The following is a 26,779-nucleotide window of genomic DNA, read 5'->3' as shown; positions in this document are numbered from 1 at the left end:
AATCACCAAACTCAGGCTATTACATTTTGAACGCATTATATAATGACTAGATCTCTTGATTCTGGGAAGGGTGGAAGGAAAGGGAAGAAGATGGACTCAATTATAGCAGTGATGGGTGCACAATTGGAAGACCCGGTGGGCCAAATTAGCCAAGGATCATCCTGGACAAGACCTAAATATGGTCCCTAAAAGTTGATACTGACTTGAGGGCACGTAGTCAGCCAATGAGTAAATCAGAAGAATATGTAAGCAATATGTTAAGTAAAGAGTTATGAGAAAGCATTTTCACAGTTTGCAGAAAAATATGTTTGTTTTGTATACTGGGTGTGGATCTACTGTTTAAAGACAACCAGTCATTTATCCATTATACCCTGATGAGTATAATAAAATTAAGACTAGAATTCACAACTCTGGTTTCCTAGTGTCATCTACTTTGAAGAGCTGACATGTATACATGGTTTAATGTATTGTGCAAATTCAGCCAGTTGTAGGTTACTCAGAGTTACATAAATCATACTTAATATGATGTGTGATATGATAGGTTATCAGATGTTCTCAAAAGGAGGACGTATCTTCCTTTTTGTCTTCTTGTCCTCCATTTGGCAGGCAAGCCTTAAATTCAAATATTGTCCAGCTTATAGAGTTTCTCCAGATGAGCTATTCAGAGCATCCATTGTTTGGGATGATGCTTCTGTCGCTCGTTTGATAGGCTGGGCTTTAATTGAGAGGATGCTCCTCCTCCTCCACGGGACTCCTCCCTAGCGTCCCCAGTTTTTGCTCAGCCTTCGTGGATATAGGCAGCTTAATTTCCTTTCCCTTGGCTGGAATAGCAAAGGCTTCAAAAGGAGACAACAAAAAGGTTTGCTTTTAAACTCTAAACAACTCCTTTAAGGCTTTTAGTTTCAATGAGTCAAGCAGCTCCCTACGGTATATAACTCGAGCCGAGGGAGCTCACCGTAGCTTCAAATAATGATCTCTCGCCCCCAGGACGATTGGAGGTGATAACACCTCAGCCGCATGGCTAAAATTTCACATTTCTTAGCCCGTACCATTACAATCTTTTCAAGCTGAGCCGTTATGATCACCGCCGCCCGCACCCAAAGGGAGAGGCTCCATTTTAAAAGGGTCCGAGGCTTTTTTCTCTCCCCTAGGAACACCGTCTGGGGTAGGGGCATCAGCGCCCATCTGCCCCACTGCTCCTTTTTATTCAAGGGGAAACTCTGCAGTATCGACTCCCCACAAGGTGTGGAAGTGCTGCTGAGCTGATTTACCTCATTACGCGCCTAAAGAGATAACGGCTGGCGCCATTGCAGACTCACTAACCATGCAGTAGTGATCTGCATTTTATTTCTGGAACTGTGAGACTTTTCTTTCCCCAAGCAGGGGTCTCCTTCCTGGCACCTGAGGGAAATCACCCTAATACATATGTGCGTGTATCTATATACGTGTATATATGTATATATGTGTACATATATGTGTGTGTGTGTGTATATGTATATGTATATAGATATTCATAAATAATTATTCTATTTTGGACCCTTATTTATTAAGGAAGAAACTGTTGGCTTATGCCCTCACAGAATTAAACAGCAGCACCACAGCGAGCACCAAGGCCTGTGTCCACCTGTGCAGGAAGCTGTCGTAGGCCTACATCTTATTTCAACAATTCCTCCTTTCTAGGCCTATGAGGTGTTCCAAATTTGGCTAATTCGGAAATAATATATTAATAACAAAATAATAATAATAATAATAATAATAATAATAATAATAATAATAATAATAATAATAATAATAATAATAGGAACAAGAATAAGAATTCGATATTCTTACATAAGATTATACAAAACTGGGGAGCATTGTTTTAGGGTTCCCTGGCCATTGCTGGTTCAGGGCCCTGAGCGTGCCAACCACCCAATATTTCAGCCTCATTAACAGTAAAATTTAATAAGCGGTCACAATGGCAAGTGGCAGTAGCTCAAGAGCCATGTCAAATTCTCAAAACAAATTGAAGCATTCTAAGTGTACCTCCTAAGCAACAGAAAAAGATGCTAACATGAGCCATAAGGTACTAGAAAAACACATGAAGAAGTTCATGTGGGAGGATGAAGAAAATTCTCAAACCTCATCTCCTCCAGGCCTACTTTGGCTCCAGTCCCCCTCTGCAACCACCCCTGGATCTGTCTATGTAATCCAGATGCAGAGCATCTCAGGTTACTCCTCGCCTACTGCTATGGCTCAGACATTGGCAAGCAGATATCACACAACTAATGGAAGCTTGCTTCCTCCCCAATATATGGAGATAATTTGGTTGGTGGTACCCCTGACTTATCTCTGATAGAGACTAGAAGCAGAAAATAAGTTCCTCTCTTTTCATAGAACCCAACGTAGTCCTTCCCAGCTTTTTGGAGGTTCCTTCGTTCCCTCTACCAGGGACTTTTTCTCTCCAGACTCCAGGGACCATCTGGACACATGAATCACCAACAGTCAGATAGTTTCCGATCTGGAGATACTGAAGGGGGAGGGCAGAGCAAGAGAATCTCTTCAGGAACATGAAATAGAGGTCTCCAAGGCACAACATAGGCCTCACAACTGTGCCCCTATTGGTGGAAGGCTCAAGCCTTTCACGGACAGATGGGATGCCTCTGCCTCTGTTTCCTGGGTTAGAGGTATCAGAAGATTAGGCCTGGCTATAGAATTTCTATCCTCTCCCCGGAACCTTTGCATTACTTGCCCTCTCTCTGGGAATCCTGTTAAAGGGAGCATGATGGAGACAGCTATTTTTCATTTATTAGAGATCCAGGCAACTGACCTGTGGCACCGGATCAGCAGGGGCAATTTTAGTTTTAAAATGACTTAATCGATCCATAGTTCATAGGAGGCTTAATATGAGCATACTGAACTCCATACTTCTGAGCTTCAGAAGGGGCGATTTTCTAACCTCCATTGACTTAATGGAGGCCCATCTCCACATTCCAATTAGATTCTCACATAGCAAACCTCTTAGTTTTTGTTATAATACTCAACGTTTTGAATACATTGCACTGTCCTTTGGGTTGTCATCTGCCCAAGGTTCTTACGAAGGTTCTGATGGCTCTGGCTGTCCATCTCAGGGGAACACCTGTTAGATGGCAGGGTTATTTAAATGACATTTCATTATTATCTTGTTCATATAAACAGGCAAAGGGGAGGCCTTAGCATCAGTCATAACTAGGAGAGACTTGCAGTCCATCTCTCATCACCCACGCATATGCAAGTTTCTTGCATGGGGCTACAATCTTACGGCCTCCTGTAGTGCATTGATATCACACATGGGACCTCAACAAGGTCCTTACCGCACTCAGGAAAACTCCCTTTGAGCGCATGTAGACCATGCGTCTCCACTCCTAATGTACAAGGTGGTTCTCTTGGTTGCCATTACATCGGCCAGTTACATCTTGGATCTAGTAGCCTTGTCAATTAGACAGGGGCTCTGTATTTTTCACACAGACAAAGTGGTCCTTAGTCCAGATCCATCTTTCACCCATAGATAAATTTTGGTTTCCACAGAGCATAGGAACTGATACTCTCACACATTTGTCTGAAACCGTCATAAAATCTGGCACAACAATGCCACAATCTAGATGTAAGGCGAGCTTTCTGCATATATTTCAACCACACAATGTGTATTAGGAAACAAAGGTTCTCTTCGTTTCTTTTCAATCACCCACCATTGGGTGCAAGACCTCTTCCTCAATGACCAGTAAGTGGCTGAGAGCACAATTCCCAAGTCCTATGAGACACAGTCTCTTCCTGTACCCAGGGGCATCACTGCTCATTCAACCTGGAGCGCTGCGATGTTGACAACATGGGCCACAAGCACCAATAGAGAAAATTTACAAGGCGACAACATGGGCCTCACCATCGCCTTTTATTTAGAAACTATTAGAATGATGTCTTCGCCTCTACGGAGGCTGCCTTTGACAGGAGAGTGTTATAAAGGGTCCATAGGGACCAAGAAAAAGGGGAATCCGAACCAGACGGAAGCCCTCCCGTAGGACACGCCAAGCTTTGGTATGTCCCAAACAATGGATGCTCTGAACAGCTCATCTGGAGAAGGGGCGTTCGTACTTATCTGACACGCCCTTTCTCTGTGAGCTGTGAAGAGCATCCATCCACACCCTTATTCGTCTGGTGGGATGCTATTCCGGCCAAGTATTAGGGTGAAGGAGAAGAAATATTTCATCACTTCGACTTCACCAAAACTGGGGACGCTAGGGAGGAGTCTCGTGGAGGAGGAGGAGCGTCCTCTCAATTAAAGCCCAGCCTATCAAACGAGCGACAGAAGCATCATCCCAAACAATGGATGCTCTTCACAGCTCACAGAGAAAAGGCATGTCATGTAAGTACCAACGCCCCATCTCTTCCTGAGCAGATTCTCTCAGAAGTCCAGTGCTTTCCTAATAAATGCTAATCACAAGTTAACAAGCTGTATGCTGTGGCCTTAATTAGTTGATTAGTAGTACCCTGTAGAGCCTTAAGCCCTTAATTGATAAGAGCTTAATCAGTTACATACTGATTTTTTTTTTTTGCCTCCCAATGGTCTCAATTACATATTCCTGTAATTGAAAAATCAGTCATTCTGATGTTGGAAAAGATAATTTCATATACATTAAGTCAAGTAATTTTTTTGTTTTAATTTTTGTCATGGGTCCAGGAAAGTTAAACAGTGTGTCCTTTTTTCTAATCATTGTGTGTCCTCATTTGCTGTTTAGATATCTGATAACCCTGCATATGCTGCCTGTTCCTTTGTTCCTTTTTCCAACCCTAATTGGATCCCGTGAAGTTGACTGTGTGGTCTTTGCAAGCTTGTTGCAAAATAGTTTTCCTGTATGTATTCTGCTCATGAGTATTAGATACAGGTAGTCCTCAACTTACAACAGTTCATTTAGTGATAGTTAGAAGTTACAATGGTGCTGAAAAAAGAGACTTATGACCGTTTTACACACTTACAACATTGCAGCATCCTTGTAGCCATGTGATCAAAATTCAGATGCTTGACAGGTTTCCATTTACGACAGTTGCAGTGTTCTGGGGTCATATGATCCCCTTTTGTGACCTTCTCACCAGCAAAGTCCATAAAGAAACCAGATTCACTTAACAACCGTGTTACTAAATTAACAATTGCAGAATAACTCTAGAATATTCTATTTCCCTTTGTGGAACGGGCTGCTCTGGAAGCAGTTTAACAGGAAATGAAAGTTTCATATGTTTCGAACACGTTGAGCAGCTTCTAGTTTAGACAATTTACTTCTGCAAAAACTACAAAATGATATTAGAATGAGATTGGGGGAGTGTAAACATTCAGAAATATTGCAGAATTTTCCATTCTTGAGTTGAATGGTCTATATCCCTAAATTTTATGCTTTTTCTAGGGAGATATTCTAGTACTTGTTCCAAAGATATACTTGAAATGTGAACAGGATCAAGATTTAACTGGTGTGGTCAGTACTGATTGATCTGACCATGTAATTCTAAATTGTGAACAAGCAAATATATTTCCTCACAAGAGTTTCATGATTGCAGTGGGTATAAAGTTCTTAAATTAATACAATGTAAGTGATACATGCATTCGTAAACAAGAAACATGCAAAATATTGTGTGCACAAATGTTTATCATATGTGTTTCAAAGTTCAAATAGCTGCAGACAAAATCACTCACCTGTACTTATAGCCCTCTACATATCAATTATTAAGACAGAAATTTGGAACTTTTAAATAATTTTGAGTGCAAACAAGACTTGTAGAAATACACATTTAATGTTAAGTTACATGTTTGATGTAACTTCAAAATTAATTTTTAAAAAATTCAGCACATTTTGCTATCTTAATTTTTTTTTACTATCTTAAATTCTTGATTTAAGAGGCAGCTAGTTACCATTAGTTTCACATAGTGAATGTATGTGGATATACAGATCCAAAAGATGATAAATATTCTATGCAAATGCTATTAACATGTAATGAAAAAGATGTCATTCTTAATCCAAGCTTTGTAACCATATTAAAGACTGTAATTCAATATTGTTCCCATTAACATATGTTCATCTAAATTGTCTGCAGACTCAGCATGGGCTTGTAAAGGTTTGCCTTTTCGGACATCAGAAGTAAGACAAAATATTGCCATATCTTTTTACATGAGAAAAGTTTGATAGACATTTTTTTACATTCTTCAAATCAATAGACATAGGTGTGGTACAATATTTAAGCAGTGGCTGCTTCCTGCTGTACCTGTTATGCAAAGGGCAGTTTTGTTAGCAAAGCCAAAAAGAATCCTACTCTATTTTTTGTTGTTGTTATAGTGTTTGGACAGCCAAAAATGCATACTGAGCACTCAGCCAATTCTGACAATCTGAGATTTAAAGAGGTATTTTTCCATCAAAGAACTTTAGGTAAAGTTTTTCTTGGCATGTCTTCATTTTCCTCCAGTAAATAGACAGTCAGCTATGGAAAAGCAAGGGAAGTTTATGTGCTGGGGAATGTACATTTGAGAAAATGGCAGAGTACAATTGACACCCAGTGAATATATGTCTCAGCTGTTTTTAATGGATATAAATCATAAATTTTAATTCATTTATACTGATGAGTTTTTAATTGCTGGCTTAAAACAGCAATTGGGAGACCATTTGGAGGGGCAGTCTTTTTTCTTATTTGCAGTCATTCACACACACACACACACACACCCCAAATTAGAGCTTATTTGCAGGCTGCAGGTTATTTGCATCAGGTTGCAAAAGCACTGTAGCAACTGGTAATTTTTTTTGCCATTACCATTTTGAATCATTCCTTCCCAATTCAGTTTACTTGCTGTCCTGTCCTATTTTTAAGTAGTTCCTTGATGCCTCTATAACTATTGCACTGGATTTCTGCATTATTATAAGAAGGCATTGGGGAAGCAGAATAGCCCTAATTGGCCATTAGTGCTACTTCTGCTGTCAATAAATGTCAGCACATTTTTGGAAAAGGGAAGGAGAGGCTTCTGTCCACCACGAAACCTTAATTTCCTCAAAGCTAGCACATTATTTTTGCTCTTGTCCTTTTTATGTCCACCAAATGTTTTTGCCTGCCAGCACGTTTCCCACACCAATCAATTATGTTCAATTATTTTGGCTATATCCCACTCTTTGCCTGCCAAATGAATTAGTACTAAAATTATTGATTGATGGTTGCCAGTTGCTTCTGCAAACATACACACCCATGCCATAATCACAACAAGGATATTACACCAATTAATAATGTTTGCAGTGCATTTTTTGGACATGAAATGTTAACATTAGCGGCAGGTAAAAAGAGAACCCGAACCATCATTTTAACTCATTTCTCTGCACAGAAATTGGAACCTCTTAGACCAAAAGCCATTTCTATCATGTCTCAGATTGCAGTAATACAACTGTCATAGAAAACACTCCCAATAGAAATCCACAGCGGATGGACAGAAAAAAAAAACCACAGAAAAAAGTTCCACATCATATTAACCCTTCTTATCCTTGGCTATTCCATCCCAGATCTAAATAAGAAATCTTTGTTCTACCAGGTATCTGCTGAAAAATGTACTGAAAAATGAATATTATGATTTATGTCTATCTTCAGGCCTTACCTTCAACTGTTAATCAAGCTTTTCATTAACGTGATGTTGTTATTGTTCAACTCCTGAACTCAGACACTTCCACTTGAGTTGTCAGGATCTTTTCGGATATTCTCCAAACAGCACTGCAAAGCTTCCTATTACCACCACTTTACTGGAACGTTTCTATAGATCTACAGTGGAATGTAGAAATGATGGACAATCCGTTCTCTTTGCTTTAATGGTTACAACATCGAAACAATGACATTACAATAAAGTAGCAAAAAGGAGAAAGTTTCCATTAGGGTTAGAGGAGAGACCTTGGGATGGGCATGTAAAGGCTTCCATGTTTACGTACATGAAGGGAAGGAAGGGAAGGGAAGGGAGTTGAAGGAGCAAGGAAAAAAGGAAACAATTCCTAAAAGGAAAGGGCAGGTACTGGACACCCACATGAATGGAGGCAATGAGGGCTGCTTCCTTTCATGTTTGAGAAAAACAGAAGCAGGGGAACAACAAATCAGGGCCTGTAGAGATTAAAGCCCAAAGTAAGCACCAGTTTAGCCCTGTTACCAAACAATTGTAATCTGGACTGGAATGTTTAAAGTTGGCTTCAGAAACGGCCAGGAACAGCACAACACAATTTAGACTGCTGTACAGAATTGCCCTAGGTAAAGTTGTTCACTAATTCAGAGTGGAAATCCTAGGAATATCACAAATGCAGTACACTACCTTGACTGCAACTATAATTTTTTTAAAGTTAAAGGAACAAGAAAATCTGGAGAGAAAAAATATAAAATCCAGAACAAGGTGTAAATTTTTGAACCACTAATGAATACTCCAGTTTTTCAGCAAATTACACAGCTGAGATCATAAGAAACATCTTCCTTATATATACGTGTTTATCTCTATACTCTTCCTATACTTTTCATATGTTTGATATGTTTATGGGTGACATAAATTTGTGCATATGTTTCAACATAAAATGTCATTGCAAATTGCATAAAGAAAGATGAGATTTGGGTTGTATGTTTAAAAAATGAAAAGTTCATTATTTCCAGTTTCTGGTGCTAAAGAAATTGAATGTTTCTTTCCTATCTTTCTTCCTCTAGAATATTTCTTCCTTTCTAGAATATATTTTAAGGTGTGCCTAATATGGAAAAGGCAGCTAGAAGTTCACACAAGTCTGTCTGGGATGTTTTGAGCAAGAGACAGCAAAGTCTCTTAATACCTGTAGAAGGAAATCTCAGTCATATGAATGATGTTGCTAAATTTGGTGATTATTCTCATTCCAAATTTACACTGATTTTGGGTGCCATACATGTTTAATAACATATAATGATTGCTACTTTCATCTGGTTTTGGGGCCAACCTACTGGATCTTGTATAAAATAATGAAATAACGATGAAATATTATTTATATTAGCTATTAAATAGGATGAAATACTGAGTTCAACTACAAGTCTAGAATTGAAGGCTATCAAACTTAGCATGTGGAACTGTTGTGGCTCCGGGCTTGGATTCAGCTCCTGTGACTGATATGAGTTCAAGTGAGGAGGACATGGCAGAAAAATATGAGCCGGCATGGCTCAGTGATTGGACTGGTAACCAGGATGAGGAGATGGATGTGACAAAGGAAGACAGACCTGATGTATTAGAATTGTCAGGACCTTTGACCTCCTCTGGTTCCTTATCTGATCAACAGCCAGGAATGGCTGACAGGGAAGTTTTGAGAGAGTCTTCTAGTGGAGATGAGAACTTGGAAAATTTGTGGTTAAATGTAAGGAACAGAAGATGGTTGAGAAGGCAAAATCAGCTGGAGCGAAGGAGGAGGGCGAGTCAGTAAATTATCACGTTGCCTCAATGAGTATAAAAGGACACAGCTGGGCTGGTACAATTTGCCAGGAACAAAGGGACTTATTGAGTGAGGACGTTACAGCAAGAAGCTCTGAGACTTGAGATTTATTGCCAGGACTGGTTTGCCGGACAGAGTAAAGATTTATGCTGTGGATTGAGATTTCTGCCAGCCGTTATCTTGTAAGACTTCTTTCTGTTTGATTTAATTGTGAAACGGCTGCTTTCTGTTTTGTTCATTTGAATTTTGAAGGGGAGTCATAACATGGAACTATATATTTAGATACTGTAGAAAATAGATGAACTCAAAAGCAATTTAGGGGATTCATTAGGAATTTAATCCTAATAAAGAGGTTTGGCTCTAGCCAAACAGACTTCATTATTAGGGTATGCAGTTAGCCCATGCAGTATTATATTATATGATTTATCATATAATTTGATTTATCATATAATAGCATAATAATTAATTGTTAAATGACCACTAATTTACTGATTCATTGAACTGATAGAGATTTAATACTGTATCATTGACTATCTAGTCTACTGATTGATTGATTCTTAGTAATAAGTTGATTGATTGATTTTTAGTAATAAGTAACCTTAATTTTGATTTGTTCTCTAACTTATCAATTAACATTTATTAATTACCAATATTCATTAAGTAACTGTCTACCTATCACATTAATTAGCTATTGTAATTGTTTGGTGTACTATTGTCATTGGCCATGCCAGCCAGAAACTCCAGAAACTCCAAATCCTCCACTACCAAACAACAACAACAAAAATATCTCTACCAATGACCTCCCAGACTCCTGTACATGCTTCAGATGTCTTAAAACCATCAATGAAAGCAAAAATAACATCAAATGCTACCTATGTGACATTCAAGCCCACCTTGCCTGCTTATACTTAAACAAAGATGTAGTTGATCTCCTAAAAGCATTAGATACATTCCCTTGTCTATGTCCATCATGTTTTCCTAAGCTAAACAAACCAAGTACCCTGCCTGTCAGAGTTGATAGCATAGAAAAATAGAAAAATGCTTAGCAACTCGTTTTGAAACAATTATACAAGAAAGCCTAATGTCTCTTGGGAAAAAAAATACAGCAATGATAAGCGATTACCTATCAGCTCAAAATCAAATCCCAACCCAACAACCACTACAACTACTACCTCAACTACAATCACAACTACAACCAAAAATAACCACCAAACCACAACCACAAATAATTACTATCCCATCAAATAATTCCACAAATGATATCTCCTTACTCATCAGAGACACCATGGAATGTGATCAGAAATGTCCAAATGCCATCTTATTTGGTCTTGAAGACACCAATGAATCAGATGACATCACCAAAATTCATAATATCATAAACAACTCAAATACAACAAACATCTCTCCTGAAGATATCATTGAAATAACCACAGATGGCCCTGGGCACAAATAAAATGACGGCTCTGTGGCCCCAAAATTTTGTTGAGATGTTTGCAAAAATGAGTCCAGCAAACTCATATTCATTCATACAATAAACGCCATTGCAAAAATCAGTCCCAACCACAAAAAACTTCCCTCGAGACCGGACTTATCCATACTGCAAAGAATCTGCTCCCGTGAACTCTGCAATGAACTCAAAAGATGTCTAGACAATGGAGAGAAGGATCTCTGCATTGATTACCACGCAGATTGTATCAAAAGTAAGTCACACAACCCACAACTCCACATCCAACCCTACCTCATCCAACCCACCATCACTCAAAACTAGGCATGCATGCCCCTAACTACCTCAATTCCAACTTCAACTGGCCTTAAATGCAAGAAGCCTTGTGAATAAAATACCTGAATTTCTCCTCTTACTAAATATGGCTAAATTCAACATCATATTTGTCTGTGAAACATGGCTCAATGCATCTCTCCCTGAATCCATTACCACAGTAAGAGACTATCATGTTTATTGATCAGATCATGAAATCCATAGAGGAGGTGGTCTTGCTAACTTCTATAAAAAGTCCTCACATCTAAAAAACATCCATTAACTGGACCCTAAATGAATGTAAAACTGAACCCATACATGCAACCCTCTACAATGCTGTAACAAACCTGAGACTGGAACAACTAGTAACCAACAATACTAGAGTTAAACAACTACCTCGATCTCATCTTCTGCAATAGTTTGAATTCAATTTATGGAATACAAATTAAAGAACCCTTTTCCAACAGTGACCACAGCATGACTGACTTTTGTCTCAACATACGTCCACACAAAAATCAACACAACGACAAAATCCCCAATTATAACTTCAAAAAAGGCAACTATGATCTTATAGACAACGATCTCTCATCCCTTGATTGGCAATTTCTATTCACTGGATGCAATACCGTTGAAGACCATTACAACATATTTTTACTTGAAGTCAAAAGAGTAATCAAATTATATGTACAATAGCAACTCCAAAAACCAGAAAAAAACCCATAACAATAAGGAAGCTTCAATCCAAAAAGAGATCACCTTGGCAGAAAAACAAATCTGATCACGTTGCCAACTTCAAAAGCCAATACAAAAATTTATGCCACCAGATAAAGACTGGATGCGCCAATTATCACATTAAACAAAAGGAAAACCTTCTACGCACCAATTCCACCCATGCTTTCTACAATTTTGTAAACAACAAACTAAAAGACTCAATGTCCATCCAACCCCTGAAAGGACCTAATGGTAAAGACTGCAATGATGACACCATTAAAGCCAACCTCTTTAACACATTCTATGGCTCAGTATTTGTAAACAGCAATGGATCATGTCCAGTATTTCCTAGGCAAACCACAGACAAGTACAATGATCTAATACATATCGATTTTACCGAAGACAATGTTGAAAAAGTACTACACAATCTAAAACCATCTATTGGACCAGACGGAATATGTGCCTACTTCTGAAAAAAGCTACCCACTGCCATAGCTGAACCTCTAAGCATAATCTTTGAAAAATCTTTCAGGACCAGCTCCTTGCCAAAACTATGGTCACAAGCCATGGTCATCCCCATCTTCAAAAAGGGAGACCCCAGCCTAGTTGAAAATTACAGACCAATCTCTTTATGCTGCATCACCTTTAAAGTCATGGAATCAATTATTAACCAATCTATTATCCTCCACTTAGAGACAAACAGCCTACTATCGATTAAACAATTTGGTTTCAGAAAAAAAATCTATCCTGCAATCTGCAACTTTTACACTGCAAAAGTATATGGACTACACAACTTGATCAGGGCAAAGCAATAGACGCAATCTACATAGACTTCTGTAAAGCCTTTGATTCAGTGGTACATGACAAACTACTCCTAAAACTAAAATCCTATGGTATCTCTGGACACCTGAATAACTGGATAGAAGCATTCCTGTCAAACAGACAACAAATGGTCAAAATTGGGAGTGTCCTATCAAATTTTGTACCTGTCAACAGTGGTGTTCCCCAAGGCAGTGTTCTAGGACCAACTTTCTTCATACTATACATAAATGACTTCTGTGATCATATTAAGAGCAACTGCATTCTCTTCGCTGACAATGTAAAGCTATTCAACACACAATATTCAACAGACAATACTGCTTCCCTTCAGAAAGAGCTCAACTATGTATCAGAATGGTCAAACAAATGGCAATTTCAAATCTCAACAAATAAATGCTCTGTCTTACATATTGGCAAAAAAACAAAAAAACAGAAAATAAAATACAGGCTGAATAGTCAAGACCTTGTTGATGATCCAAACTGTCAATCTTGGAGTACTCATTTCTAATGATCTAGGTGCTAGAGCCCACTGTAACTACATAGCCAAAAAGGCATTAAGAATTGTTAATGTAGCTTTTTCTCTGGTAATATTACACTACTAACTAGAGCATACAAAACATTTGCTAGACCTATACTTGAATATAGCTCATCAATCTGGAACCCACATTATGTATCTGATATTAACACAGTTGAGAAAGTCCAGAAATATTTCACAATATTTTATTTTTCAATATTCCACTCCTCTACTTGTTGCAGAATACCTTACGCCACCCGACTTGAAATTCTACACTGAGAAAACCTAGAACTACGCCACTTTCAGTCTGATCTAAGAATAGTATATAAAATCATACATTGCAATGTCCTATCTGTCAATGAATACTTCAGCTTCAGCCATAACAATACAAGAGCAAACAGTAGATACAAACTCAAGGTTAACCGCACCAAACTTGATTGCAGGGAATACAACTTCAGCAACAGAGTGGTCAATGTCTGGAATACTCTACCTGACTCTGTGGTTTCTTCCCCAAACCCCAAAAACTTTAACCTTAGACTTTCTACTATTGACTTCACCCCTTTCCTAAGAGGTCTGTAGGGGGCATGTATAAGCGCACCAACATGCCTACCACCCCTGTCCTACTGTTGCTTTCTTTTTTAAAAAAAATTTCTTATATGTATCCATGTATTCATAACCATGATTTTACTTATACCTATTATCTTGTAAGCAATTGACAAACCAAATAAAATAATAAAAAAAGAATAAGTAAATATTTACTATCCTTGCAAAGATGCAGTTTGTATGTGGTGGAGCTGCCCATTTCACTTCAAAACAGTCACTATAAATAACAAGACAAACTTTATAGTAGGTACCATGTACCATTATTATGATACATGTGTGCAAACAAAAACATTCTTGCTTAGAAATATGAAGGTGACTAAATATGGATTAGCTAATGGTTTTGTGCTGTTTGAAATCCCGTAGGTGAAACTGATTATATAAGATTGCTTGTATGTGTTATTGGGGTCTTTCATTAATTAGCATATCCATGCCTATCTATCCAAGATGCTGCAGACTCTCAATAAGAATAAGTTTTCAAAAAAATTTCATCTGTGTCCTGACAGAGCAGAGGAAGAAACCCAAACCAGATGACAAAAGGGAGAAGAGCACTGCAGCACTTTTTCTCAGCACTTTTTCTCAGGATATTTCTCCAATAATATCAAAATAATCACAGTTTTGAGCAAAATGTCTCCAATTTTGGGCAAAATGTCTCCAACTCCAATTGGTTATATGTTTTAATCTATAGCTTGTAAATTGCCTATAGCTGCAAAATGAGAATATATGGCACATATATTTTTAAAGAGTTTTTATAAAACAAACATCAGAGGATGATCACTTTAAATAATGTCTCTGAATAAATTTTAATAAATTTTAAATTTCCCCGGATTGAAGTAGGATATTTTCACATCTGACTATCCTGAATGCCTTTGGTGTATGAAATCTGGAGGTACTAATACAACCAAATTGCAAAATATGTGGTCCTTAAAACATTAGGTCTGTGTTCAACTGCATTGGATTAACTATTGAATATGCATTTTATATGCTTATTTCAATTTTTACAGATATATTTCATCCATACTATAGAGTTGTATTCACAATGTAAAAGTTATACATATTATCATTAAAACTTTTTTGCTTATACAATTCTAAAATGAATATATGCAAATGCATACATACTTGAATAATGCATCCAGATAATAATGATTGAAATTAAAGTAAAAGAAAAACCAGCAAATGAGATGAATTTCACCACAAATAATAAAATATTTATATAGGTTGCAATTTAGATGTGACAAATAAAACAAGAAATAATATTATTCCTAGGTTTATCAACATCCTCTATCTGACCACCAAAGAAAACAACTGGAAACACTAGTAATTGTTTTAATAGTAGTAGTTGTAAGTTATCTATAAATATGATTTATTTGTAAGATTTATATACCACTTCAATCTATTTTTATTGATAGAAATGGTAGTCCAAAGTAATATATCTTTCTTTCATTCATTTTTTTAAATGTTACTATGTATCTAATGAAAAAGACACACTATAGTGTTTTTAAATTTAAAAAGAATGATAATTATAAGAATAATTATATTTCATTTCAGGTTACTGATATACCATAAAACATTAATTGATAAACAGATGGAGATTTTAATTTTATTTTGTTACTGGGAGCCTAACTCCTACAGATTTATTCCTCATGCACCATAATTATAAAAACAAAAAGGAAAGAATATGAAGCAAGCATCATAAGCTTTCAGGTTTTGGTTTCTTTTGAATAAAAATTGGGCTGACTGTATTCAGGTTTCAGTGGAAATATGAGTTGCACAATACAAGGAATGCAATTTTTTTTAAAAAAAACCACCCCAAACCCTTATCTCCAATTTGCCTGACTGAAAAGATCCTCTGAATTCCAGTAATGTACATTTAACACACTGATCATTCTGTACATCTACACTGCCAAGCTCTGTAATTCATCTAAATTATGTGAACCCCTGATTCATGCAAGGCAAGTGAATATGGCCCTAAAGGTACTTTCTGTCATTGTTTCAATTACAGAGCTATGTGGGTAACAGGCTTGGATTTGACAGCAACTGAAGAAAGAGGATATTATATGCATGCCTTCAATCAGCTTTGTATTTGATCCTTAAAGGGAAAATTATGTGAGAGACAGGGGAGGAAAACAACAAACTAAGCAAGATCCCAATTTCAATATAATTTGGAGAAAATAACTGATTTGGGTTGGACATTTTGCCAAAATGGATGACTCAAGGCTTCCAAACAAGAAATGGAAACCAGAAGGATGCCTAAAGCCTTAAAGAAGAACAAATTGGGAAGATATGATTGACTGTAATGTTTCAAAATCAACTATAGCAAAGACGAATTTGGGTGGTTGCCCAGAATACAATTGAATGGTGATGTTCATTTAGATGCTTAATGTTGAAACAAAATAATGTGTTTTAACTGAGCTTCACTTTAGCATGTAACTGTTAACTCTTTCAAATTCAAAAATATGGTCTTGGGGGCTGGAATTGTGCTCGTCCTAGGGTAGCAACAAAAGCATAAAAACAGTCTAAACAAAGACAGAACAGGCAGAAAAAAAAGTATTAAGTATAGTATAAAACAGAAAACATTTCAGGTTTGTAAAAACCCTTAGAACCGTCTGTGTATCAATCATCAGTCATCAGCAGAACACCTGATTAAATCTAACTCCCACAACTATAAAAGTAATGAGGTATCTGTTGTAAAGTTAAGGATATATTTTCATTAACACTTGGGTAGCAGACCTACCTGCATTTTTAAAATTCTCAGTAGCCATTTCCTTCACTCTGAGACTATAAAATAACTATTCCTGACATCTGGATGCATTTTCTTTATGTACTATTTATAATTTCTATATACAGTGAGTTTATCTGTCCTTTGGGACACACTGGCTGTCTTTAAATTAAGCCATTCTCAGTGCAACAGTGGCACACAATGCATGCATATCTGAAGTGAAAACTAGGTCATATATGTGTCAGGCAGGCTTCTGTCTATTGCTGAAAGTCATGTGAAAATTACAAAATATTAGAAGCTTTAACAGAAAAATAATAGTGTGGTAGCTGTAACTGATAACATGGAAAGCATAGAAAAGACACAGTTCCAGTATAAAGCAAGGTCCATCCTCAGTTTGAATACAGAACCCAAAAATACTTGAGAGGAGAGAAATGTCTTTCTCTGGCATTGAACCATCATTCAAACTGGGCTTCAGTCATGTTTCTCTGGGAAGGGTATCCCATAAGCCAACTAGAAGCTCTGCCAACTAGAAGCTCCCGTTCATTGCTCCCTGGCAAAGGCAGACCAAAATATTCACCCAAGTACTTAATGGGAAGAGGCATCTCTAAATATACCAGCTGTCCAGAGCTTTAGAAATCAATAGCGCACCTTGGAAATGGATTGGCAACAATTGCAGCTACCAACACCTTGGTATGATTTTTGTTCATTCTTAATCCTGCCTCTTGAAAATCATCTAAGGTTGGATAGGAGCTGTAGGAGGAAAGGAGGGAAAGGGCGGTGCAGGGCATATTTCTTTCCTCTGTATGAGCCACCCCGCAGAATTTGCTATAGACTGCCTTGTAATAAAGCAAGCACTGAGATGCATTTGTTGTGTCTTAGAAAGCAGCACTGCTTTTTAGAATCTGCTTTCACTAAAGGAAATCCAGTTATAAAATGGTAACAAAGGGCCACAGGAGGACACTATAATGCTATTCAGAATCAACACAAAAACTCAGATTCAGTTGACTTGACATAAGTAATTGAACTGGACTGGTTTAAGGAAAATATGCTCAAATCTAATAATAAAATTAAATTGCCAAGTAGTCAGCTTGCACATTGAATCACATTTCCAAAGAGCCAAACTGTGTTCTCCATGCCTTCTTTTCACTTTTTGTAATCATTTTCCTTTATTAAAAATGATGTTGCCAGCCTGAAGCCTGACTACTTACAGAGTCAACAGTAAATAAATCTTTCCTACCCTCCACCTTGTTTTCTCTTTCGCAGAAAAAGTTGCTTCCTATTTACAAAAAAAAAAAGTAATCTAATCTGCACAGGTTCTATGGGTTGCACTTGTGTTTTGTTGCAATTATGCTTCTTGTTCCAGTGTAAACTAAAATTTGGACTTCAGTCCTCAAATGTATTCCAGTTTAATCCTGTTGAAGTCAGTGGTATTATCTCAGGAGAAGTAATTTTAGGACTGCAGCAATAGTTACACAATATGTACAAAACCAGAACTCAATTGTTGACAATAAGGGCTGTTCTGAATAATTAAGAAAGCCTTGAGATTAGTTGTTTTATTCTGAAATGAAAACAGAATTACCACTTGGCTAATGTTCATACATACCTGGGTATTTTTTTAATGTTCTTTTTTTGTCTTTCTTTATTCAATAGCTTGTTTGGTTTCTACAAAGGTATCCTCCCTCCAATCTTGGCTGAAACACCCAAAAGAGCAGTAAAGGTAAGTCCATCTCCATCCTCCACAAAGTGAAAAACTACCACACTGGGATTACTATGGGATCCTTGGTACTCTCTCTGTGTGGTTGCTTAGTTGCAGACGTTTCATTATCCAACTAGGTACCATCGTTAGTGTTCCACAGTTCAACCCTGAGCTGCAAATATTCTCTTCTAACTGGGATTACTATAAGTAAGAAAGCCATTTTACTTCCCTTCCACGATATCTGACCAGAGGACATTAGGAGGGAGTGGAGAAGCCTCTCCAGCTGTGGATGCAGAGGAACTGTACCGCTGCTAACTAGCAGGCAGGTCTCCCTACATTGTCTCAGGGAAGCTTTGCATCTTAAATTTATTGCATGGGCTCCCAAGATGCTTTTCTTGATTGGGATAGGTAACTGCAAGGTGTTCATAAGACATGGTCAAAATAGTCAGTGATAACCACTAATTCTTCTATTTCTGGCATGGACATTTTCAGTGATTTGTCACTTAAACAGAAAGCAGAGATTCCACAGCAAATTAAGGGAAGTGTTGAATCCATTGAAAACAAAGCCCTTCCATTTCCATAGCTAGAATAAGAATAAAATGAAGTCAGCCCTGAAACTGGCCGCCTCCTCTTGCCTCCAGCATGACCCCCCACAGTTTCTGCCCAGTTTATTCATTTATTTTAGAAAACATTTAGGACTTGCTTTCTCTCTGCTTATACGGAATCATACTTAGGCAATATATAAATGATACAATCCAGATTATTTTTTAAAAAAATAAATAAACAGCGCATCAGGGAAGTGTTACACTGGGGCTAGATAAATGCAAGGCTGTGTCCACAAATATTGGAACCTGTTGGAAAATAAATGAAGAGTTAAGCAACTTTCAATGGAGCTTCGCAGCAAACTGCAATGGTGTTGATTGTCTTTGTTTAGAGTTCTGCCTTTCCATTTCAATTCTTCCTCTTTTTTTTCTCCTCTGCATTTCTTTTAGGTTTTTTTTCTTCCTGTGAGTTAGCATTTTATACATATGAAGTCATAACTGGAGTATTTTTTTCAGAAGGTTTCCATTTTGCTTTTGAGGGGTGGAAATACATTATTGTAGATACATTATAAGATACATTATTGTAAATCTTCAAGCTAGTTTATCTTTCTTCCTTGGGGGAAAAATACTATTAGGAAAAGCACTATCCAAAAGGAACACCAAACATTTTCTCCTCATATTTAACTCAGAGCTAGACTACAGTATTGAGTAGTTTAACGCTGAATTAACACTTTATGCCATTGATTAGCTATAATAACATTCATCCCCCTTAAGACTTTCCCTTTATGTTAGAGGCAGCTACAAATGTTGCAAGTCTTTTGAGGTCTTCCTGATGGTGCCCTTTCGATGATGGCTCTGTAAACACGAGAAGATTTGAACTAGAAATATAAGAGATTATGATGCCTTTAATAATGTACACTAAACTGCTTAAACCACTTTAAAAGTTATAGAAAGCTGAGTGTCTTGCAGATGTCACACTATGTTATTGACAGTAGCAGCATGATTTTACCTCTTAGAAGAGATGGAACTCAATACCTGGAAGCTTCATTACATTTCCAGTACAACTGTTGTTGTCGTTTTGCTATGCATAGTTTGAAAAAAGAAAAAGAAAACAATGTGGAATGCTTGCTTTGGATAATTTGCATGCATGTGTGCACAAACATCTCACACATTGACAAATAAAATATGCTTACAAATAAAATATTCTTACACAGCAACTCGCACATTAAGCTGATACAAACATTTTGTTAAATATGGACTTCAATTATTGTAGATTTTAGAAAGAAACTTGCTCTGGAAAAATATTTTCATAGTTTTTTTTCAGTGTCAAATAGTGGCTTGATCATTGGGAAATTTTAGATAGTTCTATTTTATTAGAAGTTAGTTATTCATGGAAATGAAAGTCAGGATTTTCTGATCATAGAATTTCACATTTGCAGGCTCGGGGAGCGTAGCAGATATTCCTTGGAATCGCTTCCACATTTGATACTGTAATTTAAGTTCTATTGTGGTAATTTTGCACAGCTGCATCTCTACCTGCCATTTTCATCTTGGTTACTTTCAGAGAAAAGCTGCCTTGAATTATAGAACTGCTGGGCTGATAAAAGATCATTCAGATAAACAAACAAGGCTGAGTTCCTGTTGAGAAGAAAAATATAATTGTCTATTCCTTTCGTAAATCCATTTGCATGTAAAAATAAAGCCATTATAATTAAGGTAGTATGTCACTTGGACGCCATGTGTCAAAGACAATTTCATTTTGAAGAGTTCAGATCCTTTCTCAATGTGTTTGTGCCTCTTTCTCTCTTTCTTCCTTCACCCTCCTCAAAGAAAGCTGGTAACTCTGAAGGATGAAAAGCCAAACTTTATAGCCCAGATTTAGTCTGGACTTGAAGAAAAGACATGAAGAGTGCCAGTACAATGCTTAACAGATGATCTTGTTGGGCAAATACATCTTTTGCATCTGTTCCCAGACTTTTTTATATTAAGGTTATTGGGACATATGGTAAATACCGGATTTCCCCCGCACCCCTACCCCCACGGAACTTAAGATTTATAAGTGTCTTTGCCAGATGAACAGCATCTTTCTTTGAATTTTGTGATGAAAGCATTTTTTTAACTTAATGGAACTTTTAGAATTCTTAAGCAATAAAAATATTTAGAGATGTTCAATAAAGTAAACCATAGTAAGCCATGCAAGGAAAAATTACTAGGGTTTGTTTGTTTGTTTGTTTTGGGGATTTTTGGACAAATTAAATTTGCACTCGGTTGTTTTCTGCAGCTCAACTGGATATTTGCTTTGGTTTTGTTCAGCTACAGAAATGTAATAAAAACCAAAATGTCTACATAACTTATTTTTATATGCATTTGGAAAAAAACTGATATTTTGAATGCAAATTTTTAATAAAAATATAATGGAAACATGAGAAATATAAAGATTCCATGAAATGTATTTCATGAAAATATAAGTGATTTCTTGTGCCAAGGACTTATAGTTATGCTTTCTTAATTTTTACAAACTTTCTCATCAACCAATTAATTTTTGCAGGGTTTTTTTTCAAATCCCTTCAACTATTTACTTTTCCTGTATAACGAAACAAATTTTACACCCACTTTCACAGGAATAAGACCCACTGGACTTCAGTGGGTTCTTTCAAAATAAACTAGGAAAGTGGGTGAGCAAATATATTATTGAGGTTTCTAGACTTCATACACTACAATTAAATTAATTAATAGTAATAAATCAATTAGTTGTGATGCACAATGCTTGTAAGATTGTTTTAATACTGGTGAAAAATGCTGTGGAGCATTTTCTTAATACCTGTATTGTATCTCATTCTATAAATATTTTAAAATTTAATTAATGTATTTATTTATTTAGCACAAGAAGTTGCTTGAGCTTCAGACGTTTCTGGTTTGTTCATTGAAGTATCAATATTGTTATGAGGCTTCTGAACAAAATAAAATAATTTGCATTCCTCTACAAATGAATTGTTATAACTGTTATAGCAAATTGAAATAAATAAAAATACACCCCAGGTGTTCTTCTCAATAACTTGTTGGTTGGTTACCTCTCTCTTCCCTATGCCTTATTTTCTTTGTCCTTAAATTTTAAAAATATTGGCTAGCAAGCAAATCTTTATCTGGATCTGTGTTGTGGGTTTACATATAAAGTGCTAACTCTGGAGCCAGGCTGCCGATAGCATTTGGAAAAGATCTGGGATTTATTTTTATGATTAGTAGTTTTTTTATGATTAGTCTGAAATTCAGTGGGAAGGCAAACAGGTATAATATGTGCAGTACTAATGTAGCAGTAGCCATCTCAAACCTGGAAGTCTTGGCTACAAATAGGTGAAGAGAGTAACTCAAGGGTGTCAAACTCATGGCCCATGGGCCAAATGCATCATGCACTGGCCATGCCCACCCCCATTTTAGCGAAGGGGGGAAAGTTGCAATACATCACATGATGACGTGTCATCACGAGTTTGACACGCCTGGAGTAAGTAATTTAAAACAAATCAGCAATTAAGAATCAGTGCAAGATAAATATTCCTGCTATGTCCAGTTTTTGCCACTTTTCCCTTCTTTTCCATCCCATTCTTTGAAAGACTTAGGGTCTACCCTATTATAGATAAACAGGAAAAGAACGTTGCATTGTATGATTAGCTTTAACTTCCTATACCTCTAATCCAGTACATTTTATTTCATTTTAAAAACCAATTGTGTTACTGTCAAATTAAAATTTGGTATTCTGCTTGATACCAGAATATCCTTGTATAAAAATCTAGAATGATTTTGAATTGTATTACTTGCTACAGCAGTGATTATATGATAGAATTAATTTTACTATCAACAGATTTTGCTGGTATATTTTTGTTCATACTAAACAGTAAAAATAAAGGAAAAAGTCATGTTATATTCACTAACTGGAATAAACAGAAAAGATTTCCATACCTTAGTAAAAGGAATATTGTTTTTGGAATAAGAAACTAAACACATGAGAGAAGATATGATGAAAGGAGTATAAAGTTTCAAGAGGACAATGCTGAGATGTGAAACTACTATAAATTTGACTGGATTATACAGTTGTATAATACCTCTCTCTCTCTCTCTCCCCCTCTCCCCTTCTCCCCCTCTCCCTCTCCCTCTCCCTCTCTCTTCCTCTATCTCTCTCTCTCCCTCCCTCCTTCCCTCCCTCCTTCCCTCTCTCCTGTATCTTTCCAATAAACGTTTTAAATGATCTGAGAACAACATTTGTTTGATTCAGTTTAACCAAAACCATGTGTGCAACACTAATCATTCAACAATGTACAACCAAATCAAATCATTCTTTGTCTTTTCTTAGTCTAATAAAGGTAAACAGTTTTCTGCGATAAAAATCTCTATTCTTAAGTTTTACATTTCTCCTTATTTATTTTTCAGTTCTTCACCTTTGAACAGTACAAAAAAATACTTGGAAATGTTTCTCTATCACCAGCTTTGGTAAGTGTTAGTTTGCCATTCAGAATATATAAATGCATTTACTATAATGCATTACATAGTACGGTATGTTGTCTTCAGATTAGGTAAGACAGTGGAGATAGGAAGAAAGTCAGAGTTAAACTGGATGGGATACCAATGCTCTGGATACTAATAACGAATTATTTTATTCATATATAAACAGATTTCTTTGTGCATGTGTATGACTCTAGCAGGCAGAGCTTGCATTGCAAAGATGCAATGCTTTTTTGTGTCATTTTGATAGACACTTCCAATCCTTCCTATGCCCTGGCAATGAAAAAAGAGCAGATATTTTCTCTGTTGGCAGCGCCTTCAGTTTTGGGAGGAGACTTTTAAGATGGCTTCCAGTTGTAGAGGAACCTCTAAAACATTATATACTGTACAGATGGACCTTTGCTCTTGCTAGCCTGGATTTCAGTATAATTATTTATGTGAACAAGAAAGATAAACCACAGCGCATGGGAAACATGCAGCCTCCTGCATCTCCAAAACCTCCTGAAATTATTCTGCTGAAATTTTGCAGAAAAGTTCATATGAAGAAGAAAAGGAGGGAGGAAGAGAAGAGAAAGGAAAGGAAAGGAAAGGAAAGGAAAGGAAAGGAAAGGAAAGGAAAGGAAAGGAAAGGAAAGGAAAGGAAAGGAAAGGCAATCAAGCCACAGCTATTCTGGTAATCCTGCTTTAAAATGTCATGAAATTATTTCCTTTCTCTCTGTTAACCTTGCTTGGGCAATGGGAGTAAATCTGCTTTAAGATTTTTAGTATGAATGTTAAGAAATTCTAGGAAGTTGACTGCCCAGCCATCAATCCATATTAATGACTTAAATTGTTAGCAAAATGCAATTGGAAGGGACAATTAATAAATCCTGATCATCTGGAAAATAATTTTTAGTTGAGTTTTTGGCTCTTTAAGTGGAAATTTTGTGACAAGCTTAAGAAGCATGTCATATACCTGCCTATCATATAAACTGGAAAACTATTAAAATGTACATTAACAGGCAATAGAAATGAAGGTTTTTACAAAATGGGCATGATCCCTTTTTTAAACATATTGTGTTTAACTACCATATTACTATTACATCACTGTAATTGTCTCCAACTCATGAAAGATCTCCTCGCATGCTCCTTTTATTGGACTTCCATATTTTCCAAAGAACGCAAAGTAAATTATTAAAGATTCTGCATATCTTTTTAACAGAGAAAATGGTAATTCATCTTGCAGATGTATGTACTAGGATAAAATTTTCAGTATACTCTGAATAAATAATACAGGGGGTCATTAAATTTAATAGAGTATAACACATTTATAAAGCCATAGCAGAAGGAAATAGCAAGAGGTGTTCTGTATGAAGAGTCTGGAAGAAAATAAAAGATATACGTCCACGTCAGGGGGAATCTCTACAAATCTCTTGATTGCTAACCAGAGTAAAGAAGGGATATATGGCGTGTAATACCCATCAATGAATGGTTTCAGTACAACAGACAGTTACTGGATTAAGAATGCTTAATGCAAGGCATGTTCAACCTTTAATCCACATGCTGGATTTTCATATCTGAATGATCAGATTGCACAGAGAGTTCCAAAACCACTGCAGCATAAGCTTGGCCAATTTGCAATTATCATGTCTTATAAATTGGCTATGATACTGTAACTGGGCAAAGGAAAAGTACACTTGTTTGGGTTCTGGGAAGCATGGAAAATTGAAAAATATACTATTGTCAATGTAAATGACATCATCATTTTCAACAGCACTTGGCAAGAACATCTAGCACACCTGCATAAAGTATTTAAGTGTTTGCAAAGAAGATAACTGACTGTAGCAGGGCCCAACTCCTCATGAGCCCAACTGAAAATAAGATATCGCAATTTGAAAGTAGCTCAAGGAATCTTTAGAACACAAACTGACAAGATGGAAGCCATTCACAAATCAGTTCAACCCAAAAACAAAACAATAGTCTGAAAGGATAAGTTCCTTGGCCCAAGGAACTTGAGAAAATATTTCAAATTTTTAAATTAACTGTGGGACTCCAATGTTCAACAAGTTGAATTTTTCTCATGGGTGTCAACTTGATGTGCCTGAAGTAACCATTAAAAGAACACCTCAGGAAAAAAAGGCCTCATTCCATACTTTAGAGGAGAACTAATTCTGCACATGGTATAATATTTAGCCAAACACCAAGCATGTTATTTTCATCAAATAGTCCTCAAAATTCTTCCTTCTGATGTATTCACCAATTACCATTCTTTTTTTAAAAAAAACAATTTTATTGATTTTCAAAGACAATACACAAACAAACAAAACATAAAACATAAAAACATAAAACATCTTTTCTGAAAGCTGCTTGATCCCGGGCTGCAACTCTTCGTACAGACACAAATTCAAATTCATATTCATTTTACATACCATTCCATATCTTATTACCATTTTCAATTTTCTATATAGCTTCTCCCCTTTTAACTTTCTTAATTTTATTTTATTTATCTCATCTCAGTTCAAATCATAATACTTATTATTCTTTCTCTGTTCTGTTTCCAGCTATCCATTTATCTTTTCTCTTTAAACAAAACTTCTCCTGTACACAGATTGGAGTATGACGCCTTTAACTCTTTCCCCTAAATTTATAATACTTAATATAATACATAACTTGCATTGGGATTCTGTTTAGTACATTCTAAAATTACACAATGTATTTTATAAGAAAAAAAAAAAGAAAAAAGAAAAAAATTATAGGTATATGATGTAATTAAAACAACTATCAATGCCAATACAAATCTAATCATAAATATTAATATTCATTTATATCTTAAACATTTTACACGTTACTTTTCAATTAAATATCATACTTTTATGGGAAAACTTATACTTTCTATAGTTATTTCCCCCCCACATCACATATTTTAAATCATTATATCATTAAAATGTTCCCATTTCTCCTACTTCAATTCTCTCATTTATTTCATTACCTTCTTTTTCTTCACAAGGATTTCACTAAATTACACTAAATGTTCTATCCCATTTTTGGTTACATGTTGTTTCCAATTTTCTAACATTATTTCTAAATACAAATATAAAGATACAATCTTATGTATCTTTACAGAATCCCTTTTTCAATTAAATTTACCCATTGTCTCTAAATGAATTTTGTTTCTTTACATCTTGCTCCCCACCATTGAGGCTTCTCATCCCTTCCTTTCTCCCTTGCTTATTCTTCTCCTTGCCGTTTTTACCCCCTTGTCTCTCCACCTCCCTTTTGCTCTTCTGCTTTCCCCCTTTCTGTTGTTTTCTAACATTGTATCCACTTTTTACCTTATTTTTCTCTTTTTTGGTTGTTTTTTCAAATCTTAAAGTCCCCTTTTTCTTTTCCTCTTTCTCCTTTCCTTCCCCAAATAGAGTCACTTGTTCATCAAAGATGGCTTCTTCTTTATCCCAGTCATCCTGCTGCGCAGTCAGTTTTTCAAGTACAAACCGCCATTT

General features: G+C 36.3%; 1 protein-coding gene across 5 annotated transcripts in view; it reads left to right on the top strand.

Annotated features, from left to right (window-relative positions):
* The window catches only part of SLC25A21 (solute carrier family 25 member 21), a 283,725-nt gene that overhangs the window by 239,285 nt on the left and 17,661 nt on the right, over positions 1 to 26,779 (top strand). For all 5 annotated transcript variants that reach the window (XM_087921918.1, XM_087921917.1, XM_026711276.2 and 2 more), the window contains 2 exons: positions 18,219 to 18,285; positions 23,229 to 23,288. In XM_087921918.1, the coding sequence (XP_087778044.1) occupies positions 18,219 to 18,285; positions 23,229 to 23,288 (127 nt within the window). The remainder of the gene's footprint in view (positions 1 to 18,218; positions 18,286 to 23,228; positions 23,289 to 26,779) is intronic.

Source organism: Pseudonaja textilis, chromosome 1, assembly GCF_049901715.1.
Source record: "Pseudonaja textilis isolate UNSWEBS1 chromosome 1, rPseTex1.2, whole genome shotgun sequence".
NCBI classification, from domain to species: Eukaryota; Metazoa; Chordata; class Lepidosauria; order Squamata; family Elapidae; genus Pseudonaja; species Pseudonaja textilis.
This window is presented reverse-complemented; position numbering and strand designations above follow the sequence as displayed.